The sequence below is a fragment of the Conger conger genome, chromosome 13 (assembly GCF_963514075.1).
Source record: "Conger conger chromosome 13, fConCon1.1, whole genome shotgun sequence".
In the NCBI taxonomy this organism is placed as follows: Eukaryota; Metazoa; Chordata; class Actinopteri; order Anguilliformes; family Congridae; genus Conger; species Conger conger.
In genome coordinates, this window is record NC_083772.1 from 48,248,141 (window position 1) to 48,260,957 (window position 12,817).

Consider the following 12,817-nt stretch of genomic DNA (forward strand, 5'->3'; position numbering starts at 1 on the left):
GTTCGTTTGGAGTCTCCAAATATCTTTTTTGGAAATCTCCCGAGACATAGATTAGAAAAAATGGTGATATTGTTCTCAAATTTGAAAGGGGATTGGTCCAGACTTGTGACTTGGCATTGTGTTTCTACGCCCACCAGCCACAGCTACAAAGTATGAGCTTCTGTAACTTTAGATTTTTGTTTTAGATACATTTTGAGTAATTCTGACTATACAGCACATAACACAAACCCTTCCAGAAGAGACTAGGATTATGCCTTCAAGAATAGTAGGCATTTTATTTTGGGTATGTCATTTTAAAGCTTGTGTTAAAAAAAGTGATACTTAAGGGATTAACACTGTTAATTCGATACAAATGGGCTAATAAGATAAGTATGAAAATACTGTGGATTTGGCCACCTTTGCCATTGAAAATCACATACAATCAACAATGTCATTGTTTTTCATCTAATAGTGAGCATATGATTAGCTGTGGAGAAGATTGGTCAAGACAGAGAAAAATTTTGACCAACTATGATTATGAGTCAGTCTTATTAGAAGTAGGGTAAAGTCAGGTAATATGGGGCATTTCTTTGTAAATGCAGTTTCTGAGTCTGCCCACACCACTATACTTAATTAATGTACAACAGTGTCCCAAATGACCTGAATTCACCCTTCTGTACAAAAAAATCTGTAACATAACTGACAATAAGAAAAAATTGTGCACTTATGATGTCACGGAGTTGTAAATCAATGTGCAGTTGTAACAATGTTGTACATTCTGTTATATAGTTAACCTAGTTGTGTACTTGTATAATGGGTTCACAATTACATTTCATTTTTTCACAAGTGCACAAAATATAAGTTCAACTATTTCTACAAGTTCACAACTTATGTTTAACAAATGCACAACATATGTTTACAAGTACAAAATATTTTCACAATTTTATGACATTAAAATAACTCCATATACATACAACTGACAGTAGAGTATGTACAGTGTGAGTGCATGTGTGTAAGTGGTGTGTGTGTGTTTACATGCGTGCATATCTGTGTGTATGTATGTGCCTGCGTGCATATGTGTGTGTGTGTGTGTGTCTTTTTGTGAGGACGTATGGTATTCAGGATTAGTAGGGATTATTACACTAATAACTTTGATACTTTGGTTTCCACAGTGAACAACAGTAGCAGTGGGATATGTGCTCTCTTCTCCCCACAATGTCTAACAATCCTTGTGTTGTTCATAGTTTAGCCTACAGTGAGGACTGTGGTGAACTGTAGCACACTTTTGCTACCTGTCTAGGGTCATAGAGTTAATCAGCCTGAATGTGCTGATAGCTCATATTTAAATAATTTCCCACACATTTGAGACTTATCAGTATTTCTTGCACTTGATAGTATTGTATATCAGTTGTGGAATTCAGGAATTTCAGAAATATTTCTCCAAATTCTGGCAATTCACCAAACCTGTTTTCAACTTCTGTTTGCACAAAACACAACACACTCACAGAACCACAAGTCAATCCAGTCCGGTGAAATATGTTTTGCGTTTGACAGCAAATCTGTGACCTTCCTGTGAGCTGTAAACACAGTGGTTTATCCTGACTGCTTGAGGTGGCCTCTGCACTGCACGTAAACATTATTAATTATTACGTCACTGTTTTTTCCTCCTGTTTCATACATCATTGTATGTTATCGTTTCTCTTGCCCAGATGCTGTTTTTATTGCCTGGAGTAATGCACCAACACACCTATATTTAGAATCGATCCATTATATCAGTGCTTGCGAAGTGGCCGTTATGAGAGTAATTACTCATGACATTTCTGCTTTCCCCAAGGATCAAAAAGCCTGTAGAAAACCAACATTATTCTTCTACAGAAAGGAGACTTATCAGTCTACTCTAAATATAGAACATATCTAACAGGCGCACACACACACGCACACATGCATACACGCACACACACACACTCATACATGCTATAATGTATGTATATAGTGTTTGATGTTGCTATCAGCCTCCAGATTGTGTGTTCAGTTTATTGTTGCACATGATGTAAAAGGCCAGTCATTTCATTGTTAACATCTATAAATATTAAAGAGGTTATTTGTGTACAACATGGCATGTAGCACCTACTTACTGTCAGGTTCTGTGTTTTTCACTGTCTAGTTTTGTCTGAGTCAGTGTTTCTGTGTTTTTGACTGATACTCTTTACGACTTGTTTCGTCCCTGACTTGTTTCGTCCCTGGTGGCCGTTTTGTTTATGATTTGGAACCGTAGTTTATCAACTTGTTTTTGTCTTCTGTTTTTGGATTCTGTTTTTGTCTGCTTACCAACACTTCGCCTGTGACCACAATTACGATTTGGATTATCCCTGCTATACCTGTTTGCTGGAGTTTTGACCCATTGCCTGGACTTTGTATTACAAAGTGCCTTATACCTGCTGTTTTCCGGCTATTGACCCTCACCTGTCTGACCTGCATATATTATAATAAATACTTTGTTATAATATCTCCACCTTAGTCTCGCATCTGGGTCACTTGTTCTATGGACCTGATACATACTTTATTTTTTATATTTTTTTAATGCTCTTTTTTAGATCATTACAATATGTTCATAATATGCAATGACAATAACAGTAAAACAGTCACCATTTTTGTGTTTAAACAATTACAAGGCATTGTCCGATCAATATTTGGAAGGTATGGTGCTACCGCTTCATGACAGATTTTCCAAAGATGACTTAGAACATCTTTTGCAATTAATTCCTACACCATCTAATATAATCTTGTTCTGTACATTCAGAGCTGCTCTATTACTTCCTTCAACAATCAAGGTAAACCTGAAGCTATTGCATCAAAGATAATAGCAAATTCATTCAAAGATATTGGAATTCCATACTTACAATAGTGTGCAAATATTTGTGCACCCCTGGTCAAAAAGCCTTTTACAATGAATATCTAAGTGAACAGAAGCAAACCCAATCTCTAAATGGTACAATGTTGAACATGACCCATTCCTTCTCATTTTAAAGCAAGAAAAAGGCCCTGTGTAAAGGTTTGGGAGCCCTGTCAGTAAGTACTTTGTAACTCCTCCTTTGGCAACTACAGGCTGTGGGGTGGCCTGTAGCGTAGTGGTTAAGGTAAGTGACTGGGACACGTAAGGTCAGTGGTTCTTCTCCCTGTGTAGCTACAATAAGATCTGCAAAGCCGTTGGGCCCTTGAGCAAGGCCCTTAACCCTGCATTGCTCCAGGGGAGAATTGTCTCCTGCTTAGTCTAATGAACTGTATGTTTCTCTGGATAAGAGCATCTCTTTTGTGTCCTGTTGGAAGCCATTCTTTCTGGCAACTCTGCTATGTAGGTCTTTGTTGTTTAAAGTATGTTGTATGTTGTCCTGTGAACAGCTAGACCTGTCTTTGCCACTCTTTTTTGCAGCTCTTTTGCAGTGATGTCTGGGTTCCTCCTAAGCATTTCTCACCAGGTCTCGGGCCTAAAATCTTTCTTTCTTCCAGACCTAGCCTTGACTTCAACTATTGTATTTATCTTCCATTTTCTAATAATGTTTCTGTTAGGTTCCGTTCAGAGACCCAAGTGCAGACCAAGGGTTAATCAGAAACATTTTGTTTATTTCAGTCCAAGGGTCAAAGCCAGGTAATCTGATAAACACAATGCCAAATCGAGTTGCAAAATAATAGTGAGTAAACAGTCCAAAGTCAAAAATTGTGGGAAACCGGAAAATTCCGAAACCACCTGAATAGTGAATCAAGCAGACAGGGAAGTGACTTGGGCTCAGATTACATTAAGACCCAGACATCACAGGGGAAGACAAATGCAATGAACTATGAATAAATAAACAGAGGACCAGACATGAATTATGAAAAATAATAAATTACAAGAATAATAATTAACCTGACAGACAAAAATCCGGAACATTACAGTTTTGACAGTGGGAATAAGTAGTCTGAAGCATTGAGAGAGTTTTTGTAGCCTTCTCCTTTTTGGTGGAAAGGAGAAAACCATATTTGGAAAACTGTTTAGAGGAACCCATGGTTGTTAACACCAGACAGAACAACCACTGCAGTCTTTAGAATGCATGGCATTACTTCAGAATAAAAAGTTTAACTGTACCATTTAGAGTTCAGTTTTTCTTTCGATCGCATACAGATTAATTGTCAGACATTTAAACCAGGGGTGCCCAAATTTTAGCACCCCACTGTATGTTTAAATTCTGTGTATGATATCCATTTTCATTTAGTTACTGTCACCGAGAAGGTGCCATTTTCACCCCATCTATTCATGTATGTTGTTTCATCCTTATATTTGATATGGCCATTATTAATACATTTTCAATTTATGTGGAGAATAGTTGTGTTTATATACAGTGCAGTGCACAAGATCTTCATCTCATCTTCCCATCACGCTTTCTACCAGAACTACCAGAGTTTTTTGCTAACTGTAACCTGGCCATTCTATGCTTGATGCTTGCCAGGGGTTTGCATCTTGTGGTGAACCCTCTGAGGTTGTGCTGGCGTGGTCTTAGCTTACTTCCCAATTAAACTTATTATGTCCCAAACAGTTGATTGGACCATTTTGAAATTTTTAATGGTTAAACAATGATTTATCAGTCCCATTACCATTGAAATCAATGCTATTTGGCGGCCATCATGAAAACATTCAAAACCATTTCAGATGGTTTTCTCAATATCAAAACTGACATTCAGAACCATTTTAGATGACAACAAAAGTGTTTTGTTGGGAAGTAGATCGTCAAACAATGTGCATTTCAGACGTGTCCGAATAACACAATGGAGTCACATCCATAACGCATTTCAAAATATTTTCAAATTTGCTATTTTTTATGTTCAGCCAAGCCTCCTGCATTACATGGATATCAAATGGAGTTTTTAGAAAGTGTAGTCACCCCAGAATATCTTTTTGCATCACATCCATAATGTAAGTTATTTTACCAATATTTTTTATTTTTGGCCCTTCCCCGCAGCCAAGTGATAATATGCATTATAAATGTATCATGTAAGAAGAGTCATGTTTTTGTCATTTTGTGCCCAAATGTCATTGTTTTATTTCAAATTCAATGTGCTGGAGTAGAGAGCCAAAACAGTGTGTCACTGTCAATACTTACGGACTGCACTGTAATTAGCACATTGTCAGGGGTTTGCATCTTGTGGTGAACCCTCTGAGGTTGTGCTGGCGTGGTCTTAGCTTGATGATCATCTACACCTACGTCCTGGAGAGTGTTCTCGATCTGTTGAACAATTTTCTTTCATCCACTACACTGGTCTTCCATGGTCTACCAGGCTGTTTGCCATTGCTGAGCTCATGATTTTGTTGATTTTGACACACATACTTTTTTGCCTATTTCTCTAATCGATTCATTCTGATTTTCCAAATGCAGATAGCAGTCCAAGAATCATCTCTAGACATTTTGCTAGCTCCTTCATGCATGAACTAATGATGAAGCTTAACACACCCGTCAAAGAAACATTTCAGCATACGTCTTCCTAGCTCAATGTTTGCGGGTGGTTTTTGGGCTGCGTTGCGTGCACATTGATAACTCTCCTTGTGGTGTCTTGATTATGATAAAAGCGGAACTACATTCACACTTATGTTTGGCGTCTATTTCAAGTTAGCAGGAGGACTGCCAGAGATGCAGTGGACGCACATTTAATCGACTCGACGTTCCATATCGCAACGTCTTCGAGAAACAGGGACAGAGCGAAGTCCTTGTACTTCTAGGTAACGTATTGCATCTATACCGACACTATGATCAATACTAGGTGACCGCCCGCCCATGTTTTCACCCCTGTGCATTTGCGCGCGCTCTCTAAAGAATATTTTACGAAGATAATCTGAGTATCGATCCGAGCAGAGGGCGCGTACGACACTATATTTGACCAGTCCTTAGACTCGCTGTTGAGTGATACACACGCCTGGAGTTGTCAGAAGCCCATTTCTTCTTTCGGGCGAAAGACAGGCTTCGCATTCTCTTTACGAAGTGAAGCGGTGGTTTCGCTTCCAGTTAAAACCACTGAATTGCTAATTTTACATGAGAACAAACTTCGAATGTCTTCGTAACTTGTGACTGAAGCGGAAAACGACAATATTTAGCAAAATAACCCGCCTGAACTGTTTACGGTCGTGTGCTCTGTTCAATGTCTTTTTCAGTTTTGTACTGCATTTTGGAGGAATTTATATTGGAAAAAACATACTCGGTCTGTAGGTTTTGCGCGCAACTCCCAGCTGTGCGATGGTACAATGGTTCGTTGCTGTTTGTGTGCTCATACTGGTGGCCTGTCTGTGGACAACTTTGCGCTATCTCCGATCGGGAAGTCTGCCTACTGCGCTCCTCCGTGGACTGCGATGGGACCGCTCTCGGCGCCCAACGAGGGACTGCTGGCCAAACCGGTGCCGCTCTGCTCACAGCTCTGATGATGCCCCAGCGGAGGGGGCAGACGCGGTCAGGTTGATTTGCAAGCCGTCTGCTCTGGCTAGTCACCTCGTCAAGAACTGCCCGACTTTCTCACATTTTCCTTTTGGGTCGAAATGGAGCTGGCGGGCGAACCCTTTCCTGCAGACGGTTTTCGGCGCCTGTTGGATCTCCGACAGCACAGTGCACTTCGTGCGAGACCACCTGCAGATGAGCGACGGCGGGTTGGTGGCGCTGGACTGGGCTGTAGCGGGGTCGGCTTGGCACAAGCGGAGGAGGACGACCAGTAATTCCACTAACCCCGTTCTCCTCATCATCCCGAACTCCTTCGGAAAAATCACCGGGAATGTGTTGAAGGTAATGTTAATGTCCTGTGGTATTGAAGTAATTGTGTCTGTCGGTGTGCCATGTCCCATGGGTGGAAATGCATCACACAGTGTTAGCTTTGTTTATGATATTTTATTGGTTAAACTTAGTTTAGTAGACTTTTATAAATAATGAAAATTTGTCTGCAATATAAATCAGCATTAAATATATTTTTTCTTTCAGAAGGGGTTTCTTCAAAATGAAACCAGTCTAAAAGTGTTGAGTAACTAATGCCTAGACAAGTCTCACCATCCAAACAATAACAGGTTACACACACACAAACTGCATTCACACATGCACACAACTGCATGCAACTCAGAATATAAAGCTATATTGTGTTTTTGATATTTGTTACAACTCATAGTCATATTTCATTTGCTGTTCATTTTTGATCAAACTTTTTTTGGCCTGCAGTCTAACATTTCTGGTGTTGGAGGATCTGTGATTTTCTCTTGCCTACAGTTTCACAGGATTGTGTTTGGTCAGAGTAACAGACCCATAGATCCTCACTGACTCTTCTCCTCTGTGACTACACTGTTACTCAGGGCTGTTACTACACTGTTACTCAGGGCTGTTACTACACTGTTACTCAGAGCTGTGACTACACTGTTACTCAGAGCTGTGACTACACTGTTACTCAGGGCTGTTACTACACTGTTACTCAGGGCTGTGACTACACTGTTACTCAGGGCTGTGACTACACTGTTACTCAGGGCTGTGACTACACTGTTACTCAGGGCTGTGACTACACTGTTACTCAGGGCTGTGACTACACTGTTACTCAGGGCTGTTACTACACTGTTACTCAGGGCTGTGACTACACTGTTACTCAGGGCTGTGACTACACTGTTACTCTGGGCTGTGACTACACTGTTACTCAGGGCTGTGACTACACTGTTACTCTGGGCTGTGACTACACTGTTACTTTCAGTGCTGTGACTACACTGTTTCTCTCAGGGCTGTTTGTACACTGTCTCAGTGCAGGTGTGTGTTTGTGTGTGCAGCAGCAGGCATGGCAGTGTGTGTGGTTTCGATGAGGGAAGTGAGTCAGACTGAGTATGGTAGTGTTTTTTTGTTGTGTTTTCTGGGTCAGCTCTGACCTGAAGGAGGACCACTCTGTGGAGGCGTGCACGTCAGTCCCATTACGTCTCCTTTAAGAGGTTCAGATTTTCCTTGGGCCTGAGAGACCTGTTCCTCCACCCTCATGTACAGCTCACTGTCTCTCAGCAGGAGTGTGACCTCCGTGTTGGTCTAAGATCATGCTGTGATGGGGTCGGCAGTGTGAACTGAATTTTGAGCTTAGGGGCATTCCCTGCGACTTATTCGACCCAAAATTTACTCCCACATCTGCAATGTGAAAAGCTCTGTGGTATATGATATTATGAGCTGTAATATATATTATGTGATGAGTTAGGTAGTGTTGTGCATTAAGAATTGTGCAGTATGCTCTATTTCTTGAGTGGTTGTTAGATGTCAGCAGTGTGAGTCAGAGTTCTGTGCTGGCAGTCTGCACACAGGATGTTGCTGTGGTGGTAGTGGGTCACATAACCACAGTACTGCAAACTTGTTACCCCCTTTGTGTGTTTGTCTACGTTTGTGTATAAGTGTGTGTGTGTGTGTGTGTGTGTGCAGGCGTGTGGGTCTGTGTGTGTGCATGTGTGTGTGGGTGTATGTGTATATGTGATTTTGTGTATGTGTGTGTGAATGTGTGTGTGGGTGTATGTGTATATGTGATTTTGTGTATGTGTGTGTGTGCATGTGTGTGTGGGTGTATGTGTATATGTGATTTTGTGTATGTTTGTGTGTGCATGTGTGTGTGGGTGTATGTGTATATGTGATTTTGTGTATGTGTGTGTGGGTATATGTGTATATGTGATTTTGTGTATGTGTGTGTGTGCATGTGTGTGTGGGTGTATGTGTCTATGTGATTTTGTGTATGTGTGTGTGTATGTGTGTGTGTGTTTAGTGTGCAAGACAATGGCTGTGAGGAAGGCCTGCTAATAATATTTTCCCAGTCTGTGACAGTTAAGACACTGTGGGGCAGAAGGGAATTGGGTCAGAGCTGGAGTGGGAGGTTTGAGGAGTTGTGGGGATCAGCACGCACATGTGGAATGTGAGCTGCAGAGTGCTGGTGTGTGTGTGTATGAGTGTGTGTGTGTTTGAGTGTGTATGTATGAGTGTGTGTGTGTATGAGTGTGTGTGTTTGAGTGTGTGTGTATGAGTGTGTGTGAGTGTGTGTATGAGTGTGTGTGAGTATGTGTGTATGAGTGTTAGTGTATGAGTGTGTGTTTGAGTGTGTGTGTATGAGTGTGTGTTTTAGTGTGTGTGTATGAGTGTGTGTGTTTGAGTGTGTGTGTATGAGTGTTAGTGTATGAGTGTGTATGAGTGTGTGTGAGTGTGTGTGTATGAGTGTTAGTGAGTGTATGAGTGTGTGTATGAGTGTGTGTGAGTGTGTATGAGTGTGTGTGAGTGTGTGTGTTTGAGTGTGTGTGTATGAGTGTGTGTTTTAGTGTGTGTGTATGAGTGTTAGTGTATGAGTGTGTGTGTGTATGAGTGTGTGTGAGTGTGTATGAGTGTGTGTGAGTATGTGTGTATGAGTGTTAGTGTATGAGTGTGTGTTTTAGTGTGTGTGTATGAGTGTGTGTGTTTGAGTGTGTGTGAGTGTGTGTATGAGTGTGTGTGAGTATGTGTGTATGAGTGTTAGTGTATGAGTGTGTGTTTTAGTGTGTGTGTTTGAGTGTGTGTGTATGAGTGTGTGTTTTAGTGTGTGTGTATGAGTGTGTGTGTTTGAGTGTGTGTGTATGAGTGTTAGTGTATGAGTGTGTGTGAGTGTGTATGAGTGTGTGTGTATGTGTGTATGAGTGTGTGTGAGTGTGTGTGTATGAGTGTTAGTGAGTGTATGAGTGTGTGTGTGTATGAGTGTGTGTGAGTGTGTATGAGTGTGTGTGAGTGTGTGTGTATGAGTGTGTGTTTTAGTGTGTGTGTATGAGTGTTAGTGTATGAGTGTGTGTGTGTATGAGTGTGTGTGAGTGTGTATGAGTGTGTGTGAGTATGTGTGTATGAGTGTTAGTGTATGAGTGTGTGTTTGAGTGTGTGTGTATGAGTGTTAGTGTATGAGTGTGTGTGAGTGTGTATGAGTGTGTGTGTGTATGTGTGTATGAGTGTGTGTGAGTGTGTGTGTATGAGTGTTAGTGTATGAGTGTGTGTGTGTATGAGTGTGTGAGTTTGAGTGTGTGTGTATGAGTGTGTTTTAGTGTGTGTGTATGAGTGTGTGTGTTTGAGTGTGTGTGTATGAGTGTTAGTGTATGAGTGTGTGTGTGTGTATGAGTGTGTGTGAGTGTGTATGAGTGTGTGTGAGTATGTGTGTATGAGTGTTAGTGTATGAGTGTGTGTTTTAGTGTGTGTGTATGAGTGTCTGTGTTTGAGTGTGTGTGTATGTGTGTGTGTATGAGTGTGTGTGTGAGTGTGTGTGTATGAGTGTGTGTGTTTGAGTGTGTGTGAGTGTGTGTGTATGAGTGTGTGTGTGAGTGTGTGTGTGTGAGTGTGTGTGTATGAGTGTTAGGGTATGTGTGTGTGTATGAGTGTGTGTGTGAGTGTTAGTGTGTGAGTGTGTGTGTGTGTGTGTGTGTGTGTGTGTGTATGAGTGTTAGTGTTTGTGCTCTACCTGCTGCCATTCTGGCCGAATTCTTCATCTTATCGACAGCAAAGCCACAGAGAGAGGAGAAAGTACTGGTGTGATCACAGCTCTAGTTCAGGCCTCAATCCTGTTCATCCTGTCCCTGTGCCCACCCCCACCCCCCGTTTTAGCCCCGCCCCAATTTACCCTGTGCCTGTTAGCCCCCTGTTTTAGCCCTGCCCCAATTTACCCTGTGCCTGTTAGCCCCCCGTTTTAGCCCCGCCCCAATTTACCCTGTGCCTGTTAGCCCCCATTTTAGCCCCGCCCCCGTTTACCCTGTGCCTTTTAGCCCCGCCCCTGTTTACCCTCTGCCTTTTAGCCCCGCCCCATTTACCCTGTGCCTGTTAGCCCCCCGTTTTAGCCCCGCCCCAATTTACCCTGTGCCTGTTAGCCCCCCATTTTAGCCCCGCCCCAATTTACCCTGTGCCTGTTAGCCCCCCATTTTAGCCCCGCCCCAATTTACCCTGTGCCTGTTAGCCCCCCATTTTAGCCCCGCCCCAATTTACCCTGTGCCTGTTAGCCCCCCATTTTAGCCCCGCCCCAATTTACCCTGTGCCTGTTAGCCCCCGTTTTAGCCCCGCCCCCATTTACGCTGTGCCTTTTAGCCCCGCCCCGTTTACCTTGTGCCTTTTAGCCCCGCCCCCGTTTACCCTGTGCCTTTTAGCCCCGCCCCCATTTACCCTGTGCCTGTTAGCCCCCCGTTTTAGCCCCGCCCCAATTTACCCTGTCTGATAGCCCCACCCCTGTTTACCCTGTGTGTTAGCCCTGCCCAGTTTACCCTGTGCCTTTTAGCCCCGCCCCCGTTTACCCTGTGCCTTTTAGCCCCGCGTTTTAGCCCCGTCCCAATTTACCCTGTGCCTGTTAGCACCCCGTTTTTGCCCCGCCCCAATTTAGTCGTTTAGCCGTGTTCACATGGTTCCAGTCATAAGGCAGAATTGTATATTTGATTACGGGTGGCCGTCTTTATTGTTACTCCTTAAAGGCCAGATTCATTGATTCATTATGCTGTTTATTTGATTTAGCCTGAAGTGACCCAAGTGCTGCAGTGCGTTGTGGGATATCTATCAGCTCAAGGCATGCAGTGCTCATCTGGCACACTGCAGGTAGTGGCCTTTAGGGGTGCTGCACTCTCTACATTATCCTTTCCGCCCACCGACAGCAGTCTTCTGATGGATTACTCAAACAAACTGAATGCCACTGGGATTTTGGCTTAATCTGTAATCCTATTGTGGGATTTGAGAGGCTGGTCCTGGATGACATTTTATATTTTCTGTTGTTTTAACAGATGTGTGAATGCAGAACCATATGCATGGCTTATATGATATCGATTTACACAGCTGCAGATTTACTGAAGCAGCTTAGGGGAGACACTGCTTCATAGTAAATGTTGGTGTAGCAAGCACTGTCCTTCACAATAAATGTTGGTGTAACACCCTGTCCTTCACAGTAAATGTTGGTGTAACATCCTCTCCTTCACAGTAAATGTTGGTGTAACACACTATCCTTCACAGTAAATGTTGGTGTAACACACCCTGTTTTTCACAATAAATGTTGGTGTAACACACCCTGTCCTTCACTGTAAATGCTGGTGTAACACCCTGTTTTTCACAGTAAATGCTGGTGTAACACCCTGTCCTTCACAGAAAATGCTGGTGTAACACCCTGTCCTTCACAGTAAATGTTGGTGTAACCCCCTGTCCTTCACAGTAAATGATGGTGTAACAACCTGTCCTTCACAGTAAATGATTGTGTAACACCCTGTCCTTCACAGTAAATGATAGTGTAACACCCTGTCCCTCACAGTAAATACTGGTGTAGCAGGCACTGTGCTTCAGGCTGAATGTGCAGCAGTTTGTTTCTCCTTGTAGCTGTGTGAGGAGGGCCTGCATCATGGCTACCTCCCGGTGCTGTTTAACCGGCGTGGGCAGAACGGCACTCCTCTGGCCACGGCGCGGCTGCAGCAGTTTGGGGACCCGGCTGACCTGAGGGAGGCGGTGTGTTACATCCGGTACCGGCAGCCTGCGAGCCGGCTGTACGCAGTGAGCGAGAGCACGGGCTCTGGCCTGCTCCTGTCCTACCTGGGCGAGTGTGGGTCCTCCAGCTACCTGACTGCGGCCGGCTGCATCTCCCCCATCCTGCGCTGCCAGGCCTGGTACGACAGCACCACCCACTGGCCCTACAGCGCCGCCCTGCTGCTCTACCAGAAGATCAGCCTCAGCAGGTACTGCGTTAGACACACCACCACACATTACATTACATTACATTTGTGGCATTTGGCAGACGCTCTTATCCAGAGCGACGTAGTTGATTAGACTAAGCAGGAGACATTGCAATGCAGGGTTAAGGGCCTTACTCA

General features: G+C 43.2%; 1 protein-coding gene across 1 annotated transcript in view; it reads left to right on the forward strand.

Moving 5' to 3' along the window:
* The first annotated feature begins 5,623 nt into the window (after positions 1-5,623).
* Positions 5,624-12,817, forward strand: part of LOC133107606 (protein ABHD15-like) — a 12,597-nt gene continuing 5,403 nt past the window's right edge. Inside the window, exons 1-2 of the mRNA XM_061216592.1 lie at positions 5,624-6,776; positions 12,330-12,682. Of these exons, the coding sequence (XP_061072576.1) occupies positions 6,240-6,776; positions 12,330-12,682 (890 nt within the window). The 5' untranslated portion in view covers positions 5,624-6,239. The remainder of the gene's footprint in view (positions 6,777-12,329; positions 12,683-12,817) is intronic.